Source organism: Sabethes cyaneus, chromosome 2, assembly GCF_943734655.1.
Source record: "Sabethes cyaneus chromosome 2, idSabCyanKW18_F2, whole genome shotgun sequence".
NCBI classification, from domain to species: Eukaryota; Metazoa; Arthropoda; class Insecta; order Diptera; family Culicidae; genus Sabethes; species Sabethes cyaneus.
The window spans coordinates 175330030-175353285 of record NC_071354.1 but is presented as its reverse complement, the minus strand read 5'-3'; the positions used below and the strand labels follow the sequence as shown (position 1 = coordinate 175353285).

General features: G+C 40.3%; 1 protein-coding gene across 1 annotated transcript in view; it reads right to left on the bottom strand.

Moving 5' to 3' along the window:
* LOC128736377 (uncharacterized) overlaps positions 1-23256 on the bottom strand; it is a 53452-nt gene that overhangs the window by 4994 nt on the left and 25202 nt on the right. Inside the window, exons 2-3 of the mRNA XM_053830852.1 lie at positions 14697-14822; positions 12101-12481 (exon numbers count right to left, since the gene is read on the bottom strand). Of these exons, the coding sequence (XP_053686827.1) occupies positions 12101-12481; positions 14697-14822 (507 nt within the window). The remainder of the gene's footprint in view (positions 1-12100; positions 12482-14696; positions 14823-23256) is intronic.

Below are 23256 nucleotides of genomic sequence, written 5' to 3'. Positions count from 1 at the left end.
TTATTTAAAAAATTATTACATGAATTGTTGTTATGGTATCATCTGAATATTGGACGACCCTTTCAAAAGATGCATCATTTTTTCATTCAAAAAGTTGCCGAACACTTCATTGAGCTAGAATATTCCGTTTAGGCGCAATCATTTTTGTCCGTCTAAAATCGCTTTCTGGACCATAGTGCATTGGAAACAGACGCTTCTGTAGATACCCCTTGACGTAGATATGCCCGTTTACAGTCCCGGTAGTCACGAACGGCGCACTCTGTTTGCCACATGAGCAGATCACTGGCCCAATCATGTACAGTGAAGTACAGTAGCCCCGGAGGCTGCCAGAAGTCTGCGCTGACGTAAGTCTCATCATCCATGATGATAGATTTGAGAATTTTCCAGGTGCTTGCGTAAAATAAATTCGCGACGTTGCATTTCGGATGACGTCATTTTGTCCAATTTGCGAAAAACTGACCACGATAAAAATAGAGTAATATTTTTTGAAACGATGGTACTACAATTGATGAGGGGCGGTAGGGGAAAGAAATGAAAATTTTTTGGTGAAGGAGGGGAAGAGCGGAAAGGAAGGGGGGGGGGGGTATTGGTAGCTATGCTTGACAAGTAGTCATTTTGACTCCTACCTTTTGCCCAATGCTGGAAGGTGCATGAGTCGAACCAAGCTGTAAGCTGAGATTATAACCAGATTCGAACCCACAACACCCGCCAGGGCATGTGGTTCGCTGGTACTTGTACCTTTGAACCATAGAGGCGCTGGACTCCAGCTGGGACGCCCGGTAATAAGAACCATCTTTGGTGGCGTGCAGGAGAACGGTATACGGAGGCGAAGAATGAACCACGAGCTCGCGCGTCTCTATGGCGAACCCAGTATTCAGAAAGTGGTTAAAATTGGACAGATACGTTGGGCATGCCATGGACCGAAATATATGGAGAAATTATGCTACGCAGGCCTTGTCATAAGACGTCAGGCCAGTTAATGGAAATTAAGCAAACGGCAACGTATGGCGGAAGCTTTCTGGTATCGCGCCATGGTAGATTGCGCGAAGCATCTACCGTAGAAATTTTTTCTGTACTGCTTCGATTCTAGCGTTCCAAATTTGTTGATATGGACACCAGATCATTGATCTGAATTCCAAGTTGCTTATTGGCTCTGGAAATAACGTTGTTGTAGTGTACAGAAAGTTAGTACGCTATCCAGAACGACACCAAGATCACGTATCTGACGCGTAACAAATTTCCCACCATGTGGTAACTAAAAGCTATAGGCTTATTTTTATGGTGAAATAAGATGGCGAAGCACTTTGAGATGCTGACGGTAAGCATGTTGTTCGAATACCAATCTTCAAATTTGTCCGCAAAGTGTTGTAGTTCAATGCAGTCGGAGTTCATTTTAATTACCTTAAAGATTTTTACATCGTTGACATAAAAATACCGATAGCCTAGTGGCAAGAGAGCTGACAGTTCATTTATAACAATAGAAAAAAGGAGGGGTCTAATATTGCTCCTCTGTGGTGCACCAGAGATGTTGCTGAACGATTCGGAAAACTTTCATCCGATCTTCACACTCAGCCTACGGTGTGTTAGGTACGAGTGTAACCACTTGCCAAATGGTGCGGAAATTCCCAGCCTACACACTAAATTTTTTTTACCAAACACCGCATTTTTTGACGAAATTAGAACTGCTGAATGTTCGGTAAAAATTTCGATGATGCCAAACGTTACTAAAGGTCCGAAAACGTTGATATCCATTGCCGAAATTTTTAGCGTTCAGCAGTTCTAATTTCGTCAAAAAAATACGATGTTCGGTTAAAAATTTAAGTGTGTTACAAGGAGGATGCCATGATTCATCCGATCAAACACTGCTTTCAGGTCCGTATACACTGCATCAATTTGCTCCCCTTCATTCATGTTGTGCGGGCAGAACGAAACGAACTCGACAAGATTCGTGGAGACTGAACGTTTTGGAAAAAATCATGCTAATCTGAGGAAATGTAGTGTTGACAGCTAGCGAATAAAGCGTCATTCACAATTATCTCGAGCACTTTAGATCTGGAGCATGGCAAAATTCTTTGATAGTTTAGAACGTTGCGCCTATCATCAGCCTAAACAAGAAAACGATTTAAAGCCTGAAGTTTTTGGAGCGTCTTAGTAGAATACGAAACCTAAAAATAAAAAATAAGAAAACTTATCCAATTTAATTCTACTATGTGTATTTTATTCACGACAGATACGTATTTCGCCTACGACTTGCAGGCTTCCTCAGTGTCTGTTTTCGAACTAAACGAGTTCGAGTTCGAAAACAGACACTGAGGAAGCCTGCAAGTCGTAGGCGAAATACGTATCTGTCGTGAATAAAATACACATAGTAGAATTAAATTGGATAAGTTTTCTTATTTTTTATTTTTAGATTTAAAGCCTGCCTGAAGTGTGTAGCAAAGAGGTTGCATTTATCGCGAGCAACATTCGCTTTATGATCGTCCAGAAACAGATCAACAGGCGGGCCGTCTTCGTTTTTCTTAGTGTTGACAAATGACCAGAACTTCTTCCAATTTCTGCAAAGGTGCCCTTGCATTCGTAGAGAAGACTGTTTATACAGAAAATGGTTGTACGCTCGAAAATCGCTACAGACACGGTTAAAGTATCGCTTGGTGGCCCAGCAGCGTGATATTATTGTATACGACATATATTGGGCCCATGAATCTGGAAGCGAAACCAATTAAATTATACCACTGTTAGCTACGATAAGTTGGCCTTACTTCTGTGCCAAAATCATAATGAAGCAATTGAATCAATTACCAATTCTACCAAAACAATTTAGAAACAGTCCGTGTGCGACCGTGAAATCTAATGAAAACTCTTTGCTTTGAGCGTTAATCAAAATCAAATAATCCCACGCCTCCGGTCTCCTCCTCCTCCGCTAAGCTACTGGAAAAAGTGTACGCCAGGCTAATAAATCAATCCCGGCCGGCATCATGCCTCACTGGTTGCGTAGCAAACCGCAAGAAATGGGAAGTGTCAACACGGGTGTAAATTAACCAGTTAATAACTTAAATACCACATTTATAATGCTATGAAAGTCAAAATAAACGTCTTTTTTGAGAGCAAACATGATGCACATAACTAAAATCGCGGAGGCAACCATCGTCATCTTCATCATTTCAGATGAAATCGGGTGAAATGTGTATGTGGGGTCGGTTGGCGAAAGCGCGTTTGACCCGTTGTGACTGGAAATTAATTCGGACTACGATCGACGTGTTCAGATCCTAGCATCCGTCGAGAGGTAAGTATTATGACTTTGAAATCTGATAAATCGGGTTAACAGTATTTAGTTTTAAATGTAGTATGTGTTAGAAATCAATCCCTTTATAATTGAGCGGGAAACGCCTTCTAAAACTATAGAAGTCAACCAACAAGTCAACCAGTGCTGCTCTCGTATTTGAAAAATCGCCCACGGGTTGGAAAACGCGATGCGATTTATAAGCCGCGTGGAAAAATGAAAAATGAGATGCGTGGGAACAATGTTGCAGGTGCCGAAATGAATTTTGCATAGCGTATCGTGACTGAAATGAGATGGTTTACAGTTATTAATTTTGATTTATTCAGTAGACCTAAGATGCAGAGGATTTAGTTTCCGTGCTGATTAATGCCTTGATAAGTCTAATGAGGGTGAATTCATACCAATAAAATAAAGAACACATACTCAAGTATTTTTTACACGGTAGAATGTTCGACGTCGTTTGTAGTTGCAGTTTAATAGTTAACCTCCAACGAAGTGCAATCGCAACAAAACGGTAACAGAGCAATAAATTAGCACAACAACCTACTTGAAAATTTAATATCAAGCTAACATATGCGAGTTTCTGCGGAATGTAATTAAAACTGTATACAGCCAAGCCAAGATACTGCCAAAATACGCTTGTCCTATACGATCGAATAAAACAAGCTGTATCTTTTCAATCAAAACTATTCCGTCTTAGAGATTCATACGTATGCACAAATTATCCACTCAGGAGAACATTTTCAGATGCTTGTGTATGCGACAGGCAGGCAGTAACTCGGTCTAAGGAAAACCTAAACAAAGCCGTTATGGAACGGCTGCCCCGCCCTGTGTCGGTTGGTTGGGCGGTTGCTGAAGCATGCCATGAGAGCGTCACGATGCGTCACTGAATGTCGTTGCCAAAGGTTCACCGTGCCTACATACATACCCTGGCAAAATAAATACTGCCGAAATTTACATTGCCGCGGTGGGAAATATTTTCTCTTGCATATGTGAAAATAAACAATCATGCAAATAAGATGCCAAGTTAGTTATTCATTAAACCGGGTGGCTTCAGTTGCACAGTTGAAGCCTGGGTTATTCGAATCCCATACTAAACAGCATTATTTTGAACGTAAACAATTATAGAGCGAACATTCTCTTCGTTTTAACACAATAATTAAGGTGCCAGTGGAAGAGGATTTATTTTATACCCTCGCCGTGGCACTGACGTAACAGTTAATTTATATTAGTAGGTACACACTGTTGGAAACGAAATTTAAAGGATGATAATAATATCGCAAGCCTGTGCCGGGGGTCTAACGTACACGCGAACATCGGCCATCAAGCGGTTAGTTGAAAACATGCGAAAGTATTTTCTGGTCTACTGACGTCTTCGTTTTCTAGGTGCTGGATTATGGTGGTATGTCTTTGAAGAAATAGAGGCGACGCATGGTAGTTATTACCTTCCTTCACCAATCTTCCCCGTTCTTACGGTATTAAAATTTTCTGTGGTATCCATAAGTAGCCGTGACCCGTGAATACAAAACTTTCATGTGCATCAATTTACAATTTGTTTTCAATATTTTATATTAACCAATCTGGTGACTGTGTGTTTCATTTATGACGAGCGACACTTTGTTAAGGTCGATTTCGGTGATAAAAAAATATTTTACCAAAATTAGCGAGGGACTAGGACAAGGACATGACACAAAGATATTCCTCGGGGATACAAATGTCACAATTCGGAAGCGTTGTTTCGACCCGTTACTGGTAAAGAAGGCTTCTATTCTACTACAAACGACAATAATCTGAGTCTAGTCAACTTCGCTGCAGCCGGACTAGTGGGCTACACGAGGCTTGGGTTTATTTAACCCTTCCAAGCAGCACACTTTTTGCACTTTAAGCTGAAGAAGTTTATTTGTGATTGAAATTGGCTCTTAATCAGTTGCCACAATTACTTTATAATAAACTGTGCTAGTAGGGCTAACAGCATAGAGCCAGGATGGTTCTTGTCGTGTCAAGAATTCCTCTCCACTGTACTCGGTCAGGGGCTACTCGTCGCCAATTCGTTGAGCATCTCGACACACGCAAGTCGGCTTTTCTGCCAAAAATAGTTCGCAATACCTGTGCACGCATGTCTTCCGTAAGCATAGTTACAGTCTCAAGTCCGTCGAGGACTACCGGTCTGATTAGCGTTTTGTACATCGTCATCTTTGTGCTTGGGGGAAATCCAAGCTTTTTGGCAAGTTTTCTTAACGAGAGATCCGGATTTTCATTGCGACCGCACACAATTGCTTTTCGCACCTGCTCTTCTGTCGACGCCATTTTACGCCGAGCGCTTGTAATATAAACAAGTGTTATATTTTCAGAAAGAACAGACAAACCAAAAAAAATATGCAATATATTTCACTCATTGTTAATGTATTTCCGAAGCTGTGTGTGTTTAGGGGTGTCCAAATTTTGTCACGAACAAGCCTTAAGGCTAAAGCTGACACCAATACCAATACACAGAATGCACATGATCCGCTCTTACACAATGATGAAAAGTTGTATTCGAACTTACTGAACACCCTGTACATTGCTTCCCTAACGATCTGCGCATTCATATCCCCGATCACTATTTTGATACCCCGTGACGAATAGCTGTCCTACGTTACCTTCAGCTGCACATAGAAAATTTCCTTCTCGTCGTCGGGTTTAGTTTCGTGTGAACAATGCACGTTTAAGATGTTGTAGTTGAAGAAACGGCTTCTTATCTGTAAAATGCAAATGTCTACCCATTTTGCATGACTGAACATATGAAAGCATACCTGGAAAACCCCTAATGGAGAGGCCTGCTCTTAGATCGACCACGTTCTGGCTTCGGGTCGGCACTTTTCGGATGTCTCAGACATGCGGTCCTTCCGAGAACCAATCGTCGACTCGGTCCACTTTCTTGTAGTAAGTAAGATTCGCGCCCGGTTGTCTCACGTATTCAAATCAAATCGAGGACGCGCCCAATTAGCTCAGGGGTACGATGCTGATCTAACAAGCTAGTCGTTGTAGGTTCGAATCTCGACTGGGCGGTGTTGCTACAAAGTTAACACTAGCCCCGTAGTTTTCCTAGGCTCTAATAACCGGCTGCGAAGTCTGTCGATAAAGAAGGGCAGGGGCAGACTGGGAGCCAAAGGGCCCACCGGGCCTTTGAGATTAGGGGCTCCAGTTTGCAATATTCGCATGATAGTAAATTAACACAAAAGGCACTCACTCCGGCACTGTCGAGTGTTGAGTATCGGGAGATCGGGCAGCATAGCGGCTCGATGCTTGAAACAAAACAAACTCAGTCGTTATTAGGACCGAGTTACCAGATTTTTTGCGTGTGCGTCATATTAGCGGTTCACGGTACTTTAGTTTGGACGCATTTTTCTTCAACCCAATCTTCGTTACTTTGAGTTTTGATTTGTTCAGCCACCATCACAGATGTTGTTCTATCGACAATATCCATTTCATTGGCAAAGCAGACGAACTAACTGGATTTGCTGAAGATTGTGCCTGTGTGTTGCTCGTTTCATCACATCCTGTAACGGCATGTTCAACAGCCCACATGAGGGACCATAACGTTGATAAAGTCCCCTGCGAGGTTAGAATGGCCATGATTTTACGGTCGATGGTATCATACGCAACTTTGAAATCAATGAAATAATTGTGCGTTGAATTCTGTATTCATAGACTTTTTGGGGGATCTGCCGCAGCGTGAATATTTGATTCTTTACTGACCGTCCTTCAGCGAACCCGGAAGAGGACTTTCCACATTCTGATAACGTTTTCCTCCTCTATCACCCTTTTATATTTCTGCGGATTTTAAGTTATAGGGTTAATGACATGCAAAATTGCAAGTATCAAATAGTTAAGCTGATTTTATAAATGATAGGATGTCAACAGTTCAATATATATGAGTAGCTTACTGCGTCTACACGTCAGAACAGAACAGTTCATAGTGCAGGTGATTCCCGTGCCGAGTTATAGCTATCCTTGGAATTAAACTCTTGGATTCTCCTATAAGAATCCTGCTTCTATAAGCAAGGTATTCTGTGCGAATCCTCTGCAGAATTTCTTCACACGATTCCAATGTGAGGAATGCCCGAGACTCAGCGCGAATCTTTTTAGTTCGTCCTGGTAGAGCTGTGGAAAAAGAACCCACCGTCTAAAAACGCCAGTACGAAGAGCACGTTCTCGCCAGTCCAGAGGAGAGGTTCGCCAGTAACGACACACGGAGTTTCTACAAAACGGCCAGGTGCAAGAATTTTGCCATGTCTATGATGTGCAATGATAGTGCTGGCAACCTGCTTACTGACAAAACGACAGTAGCAGCCAGGTGGAAGAGTATTTCCAGACGCTGTTTAATAGAGAAGTAAACACGAAGATCAGCAGGTACAGGATAAGAATTTTGAGCGACGGTAAAACTGTGGAGCCATCAACACAGGAGGAGGCCAAAAGAGCAATCAGTGAGCTGAAAAACGGTAAGGTTGCTGTAAAGGATGGTATCCTGGCTGAACTTCTAAAAGCGGAGAGCGAGCAGCTGTACGAAACAATTCGGCACCTCATTGTCAGGAACAGAATATGGGAGGAAAATAAATATCGGAGGGGTGGTTGACTGGCCTCATTTCCCATAATTTTAAAGACGGACATTGATTGCTCAATTTTGCCTATAAGGTGTTCTCCCTATCCTGTGTTTTATACTGAGTCCGTTAGCTGAGTATCAAGTTGGTTTTCATGAGGGTCGCCTCACGATGGATCAGATATTTACACTGCGTCTAGTAACTGACGAGTTCCGGGAGTACAACTTGCAGACTCATCATATTTTTATGGATTTCAAGGCGGCATATGATTCAGTCAAACGAAATGAGCTGTGACAGTTAACGCTAGGACATGGTTTTCCCACAGAACTAGTTACGTTGATTCATGTAACGCTGGATGAGTAAAAATTATGAGTCAGAATAGCAGATGAGACCTCACGTGCTTTTTGATTTTGCAGATGACGTCGATATCACCGAGATCAAAAGTAGAGCAGGGAAAGACCCCTTCAGGTCATTTATTGAGAAATTGGGATTTACCATTAACACCGCCAAAACGAAGTACATGATGTGGAAATCCAAATTGTGCTGGTGCCGAAGAGGAACTGAATATATTTTGGTATCCTCGTGACAACGATGTAAGTCGCAAAATAAAACGACTAATAATTGCAGCTGCGAATTGGCCTTAACGCAGGTATTACATTTGGTAGCTGAAGTCCCGTAGCTTGCAAATTCGCATAAAACTGACGCTCTAGAGAACACTAATCCTCTCGGTGGCCCTTTACGGACATGAATCATGGACGCTAAAAGAAGCTGATCGAATGCTTGGGGTTTTAGCGTAAAATTTTGCCAAATGCAAAATGGAGTGTAGCACAGACGCATGAACCGCGATCTGTATTAAGAATGCCAATATGCCGTTATGCTGAATGCAAATATGCTGTTGAATGCAAATATGCGATATGCTCGACGAAAGAGTAGCCAAAATTATTTTAAGCAGAGAATCAAGAAGAGGCCGTAGACTTCGGAGTAGACATAGATGTGCGCTATCGAGGATGATGCACGTTCAGTTGGTGTTCGAAGGGTTTGAAGAAAGGTAGCCCAGGATTGAGTACTGGAGGACCATAACGCATTCGGCGCAGGATCGATAACGGACCGTCGCCGCTGAAGTAAACTAAGTGTGGAGTCGACAGTTCAATATTTATGAGTAATCAAATGACTGCAGATAAAATACTAATTCTACTTTTAAATACTCAGAATTGAAGCTGGTAATATTTTCGGAGCTTGGACCCCAACAGCTCTACTTCCATGATTTCATGGATCATGGGGCCCCAGCAATCGAGCGTTCGTAAGTCATAGAAAAAGTTTAATTGAAATAGAAATTTTGGTTTAAAGTTCCAGGCCCCAACAGTCCCAATTGAAGCTGAATTTTCAATCATCAAATCGGTTGATTTCATAAAGCATGGGGCCCCAGCAATTGAAGATTCGTGAGTCGTAGAAAGAGTTTAACTGGAATAAAAATTTTGGAAAATCTCATTTTGTGTAACGACGAAATTTTTACTGGGGCCCACCGGGCATTTGCCCGCAGAAAACTGATGGAAGTTGGAGACAACCTAGTAGGGGAAGCAAATCCAGGATGCGATCAGTACTACAGTGCGAGAAATGTTGGGTACTACTGCTGCAACCACTTCCAGTGAGTGGTTCGACGCAGAGTGCCAGCGAGTGACTAATGAGAAGAATCATATATCATACCAGAGCTCACATGTTGGCTGCAACTGTGGCACGCCAGAGCAGAGAGAGATACCGAGATACTAGAGCTGCCGAAAAGAGACTTCACCAAAACGCCATTGAGTCAAACGCAGCAACTGTGGCTTTTGCAGGAAATCTTCGATGGCTAATACCAGTGTGATTTTCGAGAGGGAGACTCCTCGACGGACCATATGTTCACCTTACGACAAATTGTCGATAAATTCCAGGTATTCCGTTTGCCGACTCACCATTTGTTTATATACTTAAGGCGGCGTACGATTCAGTTAAACGAAATAAGCTGTGGCGGATTATGTTTGAAGATGGTTTTCCAACAAAACTGATTAGGCTACGTGCTTACGTGCCACCCTTGATGGTTCAAAATCAAGCGTCAGAATAGCGGGTGAGACATTGGGCTTGTTACTTTAAAGCGGTTGAGAGAAGTTACGGCTGTGGTCACGTAGCCTGTTATTCTATACGAAACTCGCGCTCTTTAAGATGTAAATTCTCCCGGTGGTAAGCCACAAGCGTGGACGTTGAAAGAGAGCGACCGAAGAGGTCTTGGCGGCATATTAGAAGGAGTGTGGTGCAGGCGCATGAATCATGAAATATATCAAGTATGCAAAGATGTAGATAGATGGGCTGGCCACGTAGCAAACATGCCGGATGAGAGGCCAGCGAAAGCAATATTCAGGAGAGAACCCGACAGAGGCCGACGACTTCAAGGCAGACCCGTTAAGTGGAGTTACAGAAAAAGAAATTAACGGTGAAAAACAATTTTTGCTTTGCAGCTGTGATTTGACTCGGTATATTAAGAATAAAGCATGATTCATAGTACGAAAACGAACGTTTGCTTTACGAATTCTTTTGTTTCCTACCACGAAGTAGATTCGTAAAATCGGTCCTGAATGTTTCATGCATGTAAACAAAGCTATATTCTTACTAATCAATGTATTTTAAAAAATGATTCGTGTATTATGCAAATGTACGAAAAAGCTCACGATGAAAGTAACATAGTACCGACACCTATCGGAAAATAATCAAATCTCTTTTTTCTTCGAAAAAAATTGACATGATCGGGAATCGAAGTTGAACTTGTTTGTCATATTTCGGCACGAACGGGCGACGTCATAAACCATAGAACCACGATTACTGCATAGCAAGGAGGTCATAATTGCACGAGTCTATTTTCTTGTACATACAACCCGTTCTCGTCGATAACCATGCCGCCCAACAACCGTGTATCAAATGCACCGTGCACGATGTGCTACGAATATGCTCTCGTACAAAATACGAACCATTCGTAATAACAATATTTGCGGTAGACAATAAGCCTACAATGTTTTTGAATGGAAATTGATTGAGTAATTTGAAATTACTTTTATGAGCTACAAATATAGTTTTACGAATATTTTTTCTAATAAAAATACCAAATTATGTTCTCAATTATTTTGTAGTGAAAGAAACGTATTTTTCAAGAATCATTTGGTTAATTTTATTGTGCCGCAGTGAGTGTGGTCCCAGCTCCCAGCCAGCACCAACTTGTATATCAATGTACGAAAACTATCGTAAATATCGTAAATATCGTAAATATCTTCAGGCACAAATCTTCCACATGATTGTGAGGAACGTGCTGCTCGAGCCAAAGATGCTGATGCTGAAATATCTCTTAACAAATTCAGATTCGTAAATAAAGCCTAATAAAGCGCGCACAAGTTGATATTCTATCGTTTATAATGCTAGTAACTGACAAATATACAATTTTCAGCACAAATTCGTATAACTGCATGCTGTTGGTCGCGCTTAATCGGATCTTATCGTATTGAAATACCTATATAAGTGTATCGTTCAAAATTATTCCTCAGTGCGTATATCGCCTCCAAAATGGTACAGATAAGCGGCTTTTGTGCATCGAATACACTTTTCTTGAATACATATCAGTACGTAGCTCTTATTTGCAATCTAATTATGCATATAAAAATGCTGACTGGGGTTTTAGGTATGATTAACCCAACAAACTAAAATTGTGGAATCTTGCATTTATTAAAATTATTGTATTGTAACCTTTCATTTCCTACATTTTGATTAGTTTATGAATGGATTTTGCTACACATAAAAATGTTTTGGGTGGCCTAGAAGTTTGAATCTCCGCTGAGGTCAAACAGATCATTGCCAATCAGCAATCTCTTGGGATGCAAGGTTCAAATTTTTTGATTTCTTGTTTTCCTGTACAAAAATGAAATATTTTCTCAGGTTACAGCAATAAATTTTTAGCTGAGTAGGATTTAATAAGAACCAATCAGATCTCTTCGCATACTGTTTTTCTTTAGCATAGTGCAACCGAATAAATAGCACATCATTGCCATGCAAATGCAAGAACATAGCATAGGTGTATCGTTATTATGACAATTTATCGATAAACGTGTACGTAAGCCTAAACCAACGTTTAGGTTACATTATGCGGATAGTGAATTACAGTTAGGCGTCCATTCCCTTTCGCGAAACCCAAGTGCTATTTTAACAATCAAAGCTCGGTACTCACCCAGTACAATCAAATAGAGCGGCAGACTCTTGACCGGCAGTGTTGACACTTGGCACTCGTAAATGCCGGTGTCTTTCCGTTCGGTCCACTTAATATTCAGGATCCATTCGGCCGTTTCGTTGTTATGCAACGCCTGAAAGCGCTGATCGGCCGTATATGTGTACCGATCCACGGTCAATATGTGCAGATCATTGTGCCGGATCCAGGACACCGTATAGGAACCGAGATTTTCCACCGTGCAGCTGAGGAACACTGGATCACCTTGACGCACGGTCGCGTTTTTCGAGGCTGACGTCACGAAATACGGTTCCGGTTTGGGTTGCTGGGGTTTTGGTGTTTCTGTCGGCCATAAGTTTGGCCGGTACAAGCCGTCCGTGAAATCTGCGGAGGTAAAATAGAAGCAAAACGAGATGAAATCATTCATTAATTAATGGGAAGCATTGGCGTTGCTGCTCGGGTCCAACGGTGCCGCATACGTAACGGTGACATGTTATTACTAATGTGATACATATTGCGGGAACTGAGGTGTAAACATTCGACAGACAGGTGCTCGACCTTTAAAATGGTGTATTTTTTATTTTTGTAAAATGTGGGTGATAATATATATAACGTCAGAGCAGCTGTGTGAAACAATTTTTCGTCGCAAACGAACAATCACTTTACGTTACTAGGAATATTTATATTCTTTCGTACGACAACCTTCGAACCAAATAGTATAACACTTCTGTGATCCCGACCAGAACAATCTAACAAAAATATTATTAAATTGCGGCTTTAGTTGATATTTCTTCTAAAGTCGATATGAATAGGAGGTATCATAATAGAGTAATATAGTGTTACCGCTTAAATTTAGCTAAGCACCAATCAGAGTGTTCTCACAGACATTTTTTCTAATATGTTACTAAATAAATTCTATGTGATCAGTAGAATTTTTACATAATAGTCTGAAGCACTAATCGGACACTAGGACCTACTTCCAACAATCAAAATATGTAGTTTCTCATTGTTGTAACTTTTAGAGCGAAACATACCTAGTTCGTTCTTAAAGAGAAAGGCAAAATGCAATTTTTTATATCACATTCCATTTCACGACTAGCAGTGGTGGTATGTTTAAAGCTCTATTGCCCATTTCGATTCAGAAGTTGTCATTGGCAGTGGATGATGACTAAAATTAGGAGCTCCATGAATTATCTATTAGTACAGGGATAGTTTGTGATAATATACCGATGCTAAAAATGTTTACAAATCATGTTGGATTAGGGCAAACATAAACACATACCGCCTCCGGCGTCAGTCGTGTTTAACTATCCGACCGGATCAAAGACCCGACATAATGGCGTGCAAAATGTTACGTGTTTAGTAATTTGAAAACAAACTGAAAACCCTCTTGCACACGCGAACCGTGCCTGTTGAGCGCGTGAAAATTTGCTATCCCCAGTAGCTAGGTAGGTGGTGTACGCGGGTAATAAAATTTTTATATATTATTGAAGCTAAGCCAGGGGCCTAGTGTAAAAATGTAACCATCAAAATGTGTATTATTTGATACCCGTTTGCCGTTGGTTTTATTGGCTTTTTGTTCGAGTGAAAAAGTGTTGAATAAAAATATACATATTGCATGACATTAATGGGCACTCAGTACTGATCAGTTTTTGATCAGAGCGACAGATAACGTCATCCAATTACTGCTGACTGTTTTACCTTTCGCTGTTCAATTTCAGATGTGCTTGGAATTTAACATAGTTTTTATCATCTGTATCCATGTTGCAGCAGAGAAAAAGAATTGATTGAATCTAGCAACTTTTGATAAAAATCATGTATAATATGATGGAATAAAACAATTAATTTTTCCTTGTTTTGGCATTGTCTATTTTCTGTACTCTGCTTTAAGCCTAAAATTGATATTTGATATTATATTGAATGTCTCCACGTGAAACACTTAAACACAAAATTTCTATTTATATCAGAATCGTTGCACTTGCCCCGTAATTGTCCTCTACACTTTACACTTTGATCTTAGTTTTTAAGCCCAGAAGCGATAGTAATTGTCCACTGCTCTAACAGCCAGCTTAGCGAAGGTCACGAACCCACAACTCCCAATCTCCGATCGAGTTTCTGTTCTTATCCCAACCTTCACTAAGCCAACATTTTTAATCTAATATCAAAAACTGTTCAGTTCGTCCAAATTTTCTCTTTTCAAGTGTATTTACTCTTCACCAAGAACACGAAAAGTAAAACCTCCCACGTAACAATGAGTGTTTTTTTAACCTTTTATGATGGTTTTCATGACCAAAATTGGTCACAAATACCATCATAAGTGTGCAATAAAACTCAAATTGTTGCTTGGGCTGGCTGCAATAGAGTCAATGAAAAATAGAAAGAAATTGCCACTATCAGTTTATCAATGCTTCTATTGCTTTTTATATTCGGACCTAGATCGCTCATTATTTCCATAAAACCTGGGAGGACAAGTTGAGTTCGAATCAAATAATATAATTGGTTCCCATTATAACTTGGCTCAATCAGCGGATCCTCCAGCTTGGGTAAATTGGAACGGTACACATACTTAATGAGTGCTGCTTCAATGACCCTCCCTTACCTAAGCTTTCGCCCTTTACCCTTGACGCCTTGTCTCGCCCTAGAGACACTATCAACGCAAACTGAAACTTGCTGAAGAAATCATCATTACTTTCTTCTACCGTTCCCTCCGTCGATTGCAAAAACACTGCCGTTATAAAAAATTAATTACTCAGGTGTTTTTCACAGGAATTATATCTGCGAAATGGCTACCATAAATATTAGTTCAATTTTCCGGGTATCGATACGGGATTTTGTAGTGGACTTGGTATCAATACTAGGGTTGTCTTGGGATAGGGAAGTGGGCACTCGTGTTCGTCCTGACAGTTAAATGTTAAATGTAATGTTAAATAGCTACGCCAACCCGAGCGTCTGTTTTCACCTTACCTTACCTTCCTTAGCAAGCAAGCAACAAGCAACGGAGATGTGCCATCCCCATCGATAAGAGAGGTTAAAAAAGCCATCTAGTGGCTGAAGAACAACAAAGCAGCAGGAAAGGATGACATCGGAGCGGGACTTATTGAAATGGGCCCGGACAAGCTGGCCAGCTGTTGATTGTCAAGATTTGGTATACGGAACGACTACCGGAGGATTGGAAAGATAGTGTTATCTGCCCTATCTACAAGGATTAGCTGGACAAGGTGATTAGCTGGATTGTGAGAACTACCGAGCGATCACTATCCTGAATGCCGCCTACAAGTGCTTTCCCATGTCATCTTCCATCGATTGTCGCCAATAGCCAATAGATTCGTGGGAAGTTGTCAGGCCGAATTCTTGGTGGGTCGGTCTACAACGCAGCTGTTCATTGATTACAAAGCCGCATATGATAGTGTAAACTGACAAGAGTTATAGAAAATTCTGGACGAAAACGGCTTTCCGCGTAAGCTAGACTTATCATGGCTACGATGGATGGGATTCAGTGCTGTGTGAGAATATCGGGTGATTGTCGAACCCATTCGAATCTCGCAGGGGACTTCAACAAGGAGATGATCGTTCCTGCCTGCTATTCAACATAGCGCTTGAAGGTGTTCTAGACAAGCGGCGATCGAAATGCGGGGCACGATTTTCAATAAATACAGTCAATTTATCTGCTTTGCTGACGACGTGGGTGCTGTCGGCAGAATATTTGAGGCGGTTGAAGATCAGTACACCAGACTAAAACGAGAATCAGGGAAGATTGGGTTGAAGATAAATACATCTGAAACGAAGTATATGTTGGTGGGCGGGACCGAGCGCGACAGGGCCCGCTTAAGCAGTACCGTGGTTATCGACGGGGATGAGTTTGAGGTAGTCGACGAGTTCGTATACCTGCTCGTGTTGCTCACTGGCAACAGAGGACAACAATGTCAGCCGTGAGATTAAAAGATGTATTATCAGCGGAAGTCGGGCCTACTACGGACTCCACAAACACTTGCTGTTGAACAATCTGAGCCCTTGTACATTATAGTGCACGTTGTACAAAACGCTCCTTAGACCAGTTACGGCCATGATACGTGGACATTGCTAGTAAATGACCTACGATCACTCGGAGTTTTCTAACGGGATGCTAAGAACCATCTTTGGCAGCGTGCAAGAGAACGGTGTATGGAGGTGAAGAATGAACCAAGAGCTCGCGCGTCTCTACGGCGTACGCAGTATTCAGAAAGTGGTAATGCTGGACGGATTCGTTGGGCAAGACTTGTTGCTAGAATACCCGACAACTCTTCTGCAAAAATGGTTTTTGCATCGAATTCGGTAGGAACAAAATGAAGAGGGGTACATGGGTACATGGGGGAACTATGTAACATAGGTCTTGTCATAAGTCGTAAGGCCAACTAAGTAAGTAAACACCTTCCTCAGCAAGGGGCGGCATATAACAGCGACTACTCGAAGAGGCCGGCTGTCTTACGGAATTCTGTGTCTCGCTTTATCTATGATGGCGAACCCATCGCGAGGATAGGGAGCGTAGTGCTTGTAAGGCAGCATACACAAGAGAATCGTCGATACGGATCCAGGCAAATGATAAAAGACAATAGTTATTCGACACTTGGTACTTGAAATGTCAGGACATTACGCGAATTGGCAGTTTAGGCATCTGTTTAGGCCAAAGAGCTACAGAAAGATGAAGGCCGAGGTTTTAGGAGGCCTTTATACGCGGTCGCGGTCGTAGAGTGGAGCTGCCGACGGTGCAAAAAACATGTTCGTACGTGAGCCAGTGTGTGACTCGAACTCGATTATAATCAGCCCACGTACGTTGTATTTCTGCCCATAAGGATGGGGAAAAGTCGTCCAGAGAGACATCAGTAGGCGTGGACAGTGGGCAGTGGTTCTAAAAGACGCAAAGTGGATTTTTTTTCTACCGTTCTTTGCTTTTATTCTTGCCATACCTACAGTATCTTCAAAACTTTTGTTTGTAGGAATACCGCCCTAATTTAAATGTGTCAAAAAGTAGTCATCGCTTACTAAAATAAAAATAAAAGAAATAACTTTTGTGTTTGGAAATATAGACATAGTTTCTTCGGCAAAATTGTAAACAATGGAAAAACAAGCAACTTTACTGCAGAAATAAAATTCTACCAACATAGGCTAAGCATGAAAATCTAATCTTCGAAGAATTTCCCAAGAAAATGCTCTATAGCTCTGCACTCGATAGAGATAGAAATGTCATCTCTGTAGCAAAGTTGTTTGCCTCAATATTTTCTACAACTTTGTCGAAGAAACCATGTCTTTATCTACTCAAACAAAAAAGTGGTTGTGGTTAAAGCCTATAGCCAAACGCGAAACACATAAAACATATGCTTGCCGTACTCTCATACGGGTGGTTGAGGGCAAGCGCACCTATACCAGTTTAAAGTACTCGACCTAAGCTTTAAGGTAAAGTACTGATTTCATAAATCCACTTACCACATTTCATCCCATAGGCTCGTGAAGATATGGAGAAGTAAAACAAACTTTATGTTTTCGGCAGGACAGTTAAACGGCAACGCAAAACGACACTTATTTATTCTATGCCCGACGTTTCGATGTATTTAACATCTTTCTCAAGGAGTTCTACAACATAAAATAACATAGTTAACATCATTTCTAAGATATAACAATAGAACGTCATACAGAACCACGTATCGTATTTTGTCTGGTGGCTTCTGTAGAAGGTAGTAATACTAGCATTAACCGAGCTTAAAATATAATAATGTTGAATACAAAATTATTCTTAAATCGATTTTTGCATAAATCAACGAAAAATTCAAAACTCACTGTATGTACTGCATTTATGCTAGTATTTCTAATCAATGTGACTAGTTCAAACCTTCTACAGAAGTATAATTCAACTAACGAAGGCAAAGTATGAAAAACTAATTTTTAAAGGATTTTTAAACAAAATGCTCTATAGTTCTGCCCTCGGCAGAGATAGAAATTTTATTTCTTCTGCAAAGTTACTTGATTTTACATTGTTTACAACTTTGCCGAAGAAACTATGTTTATAACTTCTAACACAAAACAGTTACGACGCTAACGGGGTGGATTTCTTCGAAAAGGACATCAATCCAACCAACTGCCTTCAATTCCGCCCAATTGAAAAATATTGGGCAATGTCAAACAGAAGTTGCGGAAAAGTTGCTCGGGAACCGAGATGGTGGAACAAAATGGCTTCTCAGGTTAGCCAATACGGAGTCCAAAATATGAGCGGTGTTCGAAGAAAAACTCGGGATATCATTCAAACCAAATAGGAATAATTTTTGCGTTATTTTTCCTTCAAAGTGCAAGAAATTATCTTCAATTTGAGTATTCGTTCCGAGATACCTAGATTCGTTTTTTTGCATTCGGATGGTAAATGACTCAAGCTTTAGCTTTATTTAAGAAATATGATCGGATAATGTTCTAACAGACTTGTATACTACTACCGAAATGAAAAGATTGTTTCACTAGTAAAACACAGAAGCAAGTGACCAACCATGGTTCGGTATCGTTCTCTAGAATTCGAAAATAAAACCTTATCCTTGCACTTCTTACTTCCCTGCTCGGTTCGCTTTGGTCTGCGTTGTAATTATCTAAAATTGCTTACGTTCGCTTTAAAGTGAAGATAATTGATGGGCAAATAGACTACCGGTGATGTATTCGTAAATAGAACGAACACAAATGGTAGAGGTCAGACGTAGACTACTTACATTAAAATATAAAAATAGTCCAATGGTTTCGCTGTTGCCAGAGATGAAAACAGTTGTGGACGTTATCTACTTACACGTCATAAATGCCATACAATCGTCTAATGCCGCGCGTTAGTTAGAAAATTCCTTTTAAACTGGTTGAGCTCTTCTACACATACGACGTAATCTATTTCACATTACAAGTAATCTGTCATAACAATAAGAAAGATGTTGTGCAAAATTGATAGCGACTTTGCACGTCGTATCATTTATTAATAACAATCTCTTTGCTGGTTTCAGGTCTTTAACGCTAATTTATCTCGAATAAATTATCACAGACAAAATCATACACCGTTGAAAGTGAAATTCTGGGCATAAAAGGATTCTTCTCAAATTATTATTGTCAGGTAAATACTATGAAATTTATGTTATAGGCCGACTCTATTTACCGTTTGGGTATTTCATTTGAAATACAGATGATTTATTACGATTTCGAGATGAATATTTTTCCGAAGCGAACTATTTCATTTTGTCTGTTTCTCAGCATTAACCGTGACCGCATCGACAGTCGTTGTTCGTGAAACAGGGAGACAGAGTGGAAAATTATGTTTGTTTCCTCGCGTCGCGAGTTTCCACGTTGGCGGTGTTGAATTGTTCTATCCACGGGTTGTAGTTTTCACTTTCGCATTCAGTTTCAACGCACGAACCGAGAATCATATTTTTTTACAGCACAATGTTTGTCTCATAACAAAGCGGACGCGGTTTGGTGTTGCTACTAAAGTTAATGCGATTAAAACCACACTTTATATTGCTGTTGGTGGCATCAAAATAAACACGGCGGATTTCGAAGTAGCGAATAACATAATGCTAGCATAACACATTAAAGAACGCAAACATAGCAGAAATTTTTGTTTCGTACTAGTCTGTTGAAGAGTGAGTTACTAATTAGTCAAACTATGATGTCGCACGTTATGGCGTGAGAAGATGGGTACGTCATCGGCTCAGCTACGTGGAACGGCTCCAGACTCGAGTGATGTTTAAATAGATGTGTTTCTTGTACCGCACCGGTTACTCAGATATAGGCGGGAAGTAGCCCGTCCAGGAGCAGGAGGATTACCGATGAAATGCGGCGCGCTGCTCTGTCATGTTTATTTCTACTGGGAGATGGCGCCGTGACGATGTGCGAAAAGATTTATGCACCATGACGGCTATGGAAAACTGTACACATGCTCCAGGATGGTGCTCCTAATGAGGAATGCATGGGGTTGTTGATGGGTTCATGAGTTTGCGGTTTTTGGCACGGCAGCCTGTTTCGTTTTGAAATAGTTTGTTTTCAATCAAAAACCATCCCGAGCAGGAGCGAAGAGCAAAATAATATAAAAACAATATCAAACTATGTTATAATGGTATATTTTGTTATTGAATAGATATGGAGATATATTCATAACACATTTTGTTATCATATCTTATTTTGGCCTTAAAATGATATTCGATATATATCCTACAATTTTTTTTATTGATTAAAGCGATTTTAGATTTTAAATACTTTATAAAAAGATTTTTTAATATCTCATGTACTACTGCATTTGTTATTCAATTCCTTAATAATACTAAAATATGTTATTCAAATAACACAAGTAGTTATCCTTTTGGCTTTAAAGGAGTAACATTTTGATATTATTCTTTGTTATTTTACCAACTATGTCAGCCAAAACAAGACCAAATTTTGATGTTAGTTATTAGATTTCCAATAACACATTTTGATATTATTTTGCTCTTCGCTCCTGCTCGGGAAGTGTACGCGTGGGACAAGGTAGCAAACATATATGTTTGGTACCTTGTCCCACGCGTACACTTAAATAAATTAAAAATTTCTACTCGATTACATGTGATCATCGTATCTAATTATGCGCGTAAACGCTTTACTGTACTTAAGTGTAAAGTGACCATGTTATTTTTGGGTGAATGCGCAACATATTGAATAGTTTATTTGTCAAATTGGTTCTCTAGTATATAAAAAATTTATTTAGAGAGATCTTAATGGAAAAATTACATCAATTTTACAACTTAATATACCTGTTTCCCTAATTCTTTGTAAATAAATTTTCTTTGTTTAAGAAGCCGTGATTCTATCAAAAATTATTTCACTAAATTTTTCGTTCAATTACAAGATAATACATTATATAAGCGATTTATTTTTCGTTTTTTGATTTATGATGATTCAGTCCATAGATAGCATGCTCACCGCAAGACGCCTTGTTTTAGAAGTGTTCTAGGAGATTAACTATAGCATATGTTTCAATAACTATTTTTACAAATAAAATTATTAGGTTGAGAGTTTCCGTAACCTGTGCATAAATTTTCCCTTTAATTAGTTAAAAGGTTTTCTCTAGAAAATTCGACTTTTTATGCCTAAACTGTGTATAACCCCTTAAGCACTTTTAAATCAAACGGAATTCAGGTACTGCTAGAAAACCGACTATTATGACGCCGCAAAACATTCACAAGCTGAAAACTGGTTTAGCCAGGATCTGGGAAACGACATAGCTACCAGAAGAATGGAAGAAGCGGGCACGTTATGATATACAAAAAAGGCGACAAGTTGGGATGTAAGAACTACGCAGCGACCACTATTCCAAATGACACCTATATAGCACTTTTTTTCGCCGTCTATCGCCGCCAGCAAATACTATAGTTTTGTAGGAAGTCATCAAACTGGTTTGGGAACAGGCGATCGGCAGCCCAATAAAGTTTTGTGTTGTCGTCACTACGTACCACCTATTCAACGATTTTAAGGCCGCATATGATAACGTCAACCATGAAGAGCTATGGAAAATAGTGAACGAAAACGGCCTTCCCGAGAAGCTGACAAGACTGATTAAGGTCACGATGGATGGTGTACAGTTCTGTGTGAGGATATTGGGCGTATTATCAAGTCCGTTTAAACACGCTCGAGACTTCGACTGTTACACGTTTAATTGTTATGAAATAATTTAGGAGTACCCGAGTGCATTAGAGCTCGCGTAGTTAATAGTGTTCTAATCGACGGGGACTAGTTTGAGATGGTAGGCTTATTCTTGTCGGAAGTCGTACTAACTTGAATTCCACAAGACCCTAAGGTCTGGCAAACCCGTATTAAAGCGCATCATGTAAAGCAAAAACAAAGCCTAAGTGCTACATTCCGTTATCGAAATTTGACCTTCTGTTTTTATACGACAGACTTTGCAGCCAGCTGTTAGAGTACAGGACAAAGCTAAAGTGGCTAAAGCAGGAAGCGTATAATGGGCGGGACAGTGATGTTCGCCTCGAATATGGTTGGTACTAGATTTAGTAGTGCACGATAAGATAGGTGGTTAGACCCTTCACTTGGTCCTAAGCCCCAATAAGTGGGTGACATTCAAGAAACTCGAAATAGCGATGATGGACTCAACAACGAACAAACTCGTGGCAACAATGGGTTACTGCGGCTTGAACTAGTGTTTCAATTACTTGATTGACCGTTTGATAGTCTTCGTTCTTCATGTTTTCTCTGTCGCTCTGTCTCTGTGTTCTCTGTCTTCAAATTAATTAGAGTTTATTAAATAGATTCTGAAAAGTGGGTCTCTTGGTCGGAAGGAAGTTTTATCGCGGACATCAGAAGGTTCTAGTGGAGCTATAGTTTTATTAGGGGTTTTATGAAATAGGTCATGAAAACCACTAGAGGAACGTAACTGCATGAGAATACTCGTTAGTGTTGAATGTGTTTTATTTGTTAGTATTAATTTTTCTATTATTGTGCTAGTTAGCGTAGCATGATTGGTTGTTTTCTATGTCAAATACGGCTATCTTTCTATCTGATCCAATGGAAATATCTAGCATTACCCCTCTTTTATTTCCTGTCCCGACCGTCCGTTGACAAAACCCTGCGAAAAAAACCCCTGTGATGAGTCAGCCGTAAGAGTCAAGCTTTACTCGGACGGATCGGCTGGATTATGAGTTGCGCTTTTCCGGTAAAAAATGAAACACTTTTGCAAATTTCTCCTCCGACCCAATGTGCTAAAAAATTCCGTCTCTTTTCTCAAGCAAGCAAATGAAATAACTGTTTGTTAGCTCTTTACGCGAAAATATTGCATATACTTCGCATTCTACTCGCGTAGTGCAGATTGACGGTATGATCAGCACCCCTAGTCTGTCAACCAAGAACCTGTTGGGCTTTGGAATTGGTCGATTCCAATGTCCATCCGGTAAAGGTAATCTGCCTTAATTGGCAGCAGATAGGACATACAGCTAGTCTAGGATTTCAGTTACAATAAAGCGCAGGGTGACAAGTTTCTCTTTATGAGGCCTAGCTTACTTCCAATATTGATCGCAACTTTCATGATTTTGACATTACTGTTCTTGATCGAAGCGGTAGTACCAAAATCGGTCAACTATGGGATATCGAAGTACTGGTTTTGAAATGGAATTTTCGTTATTATT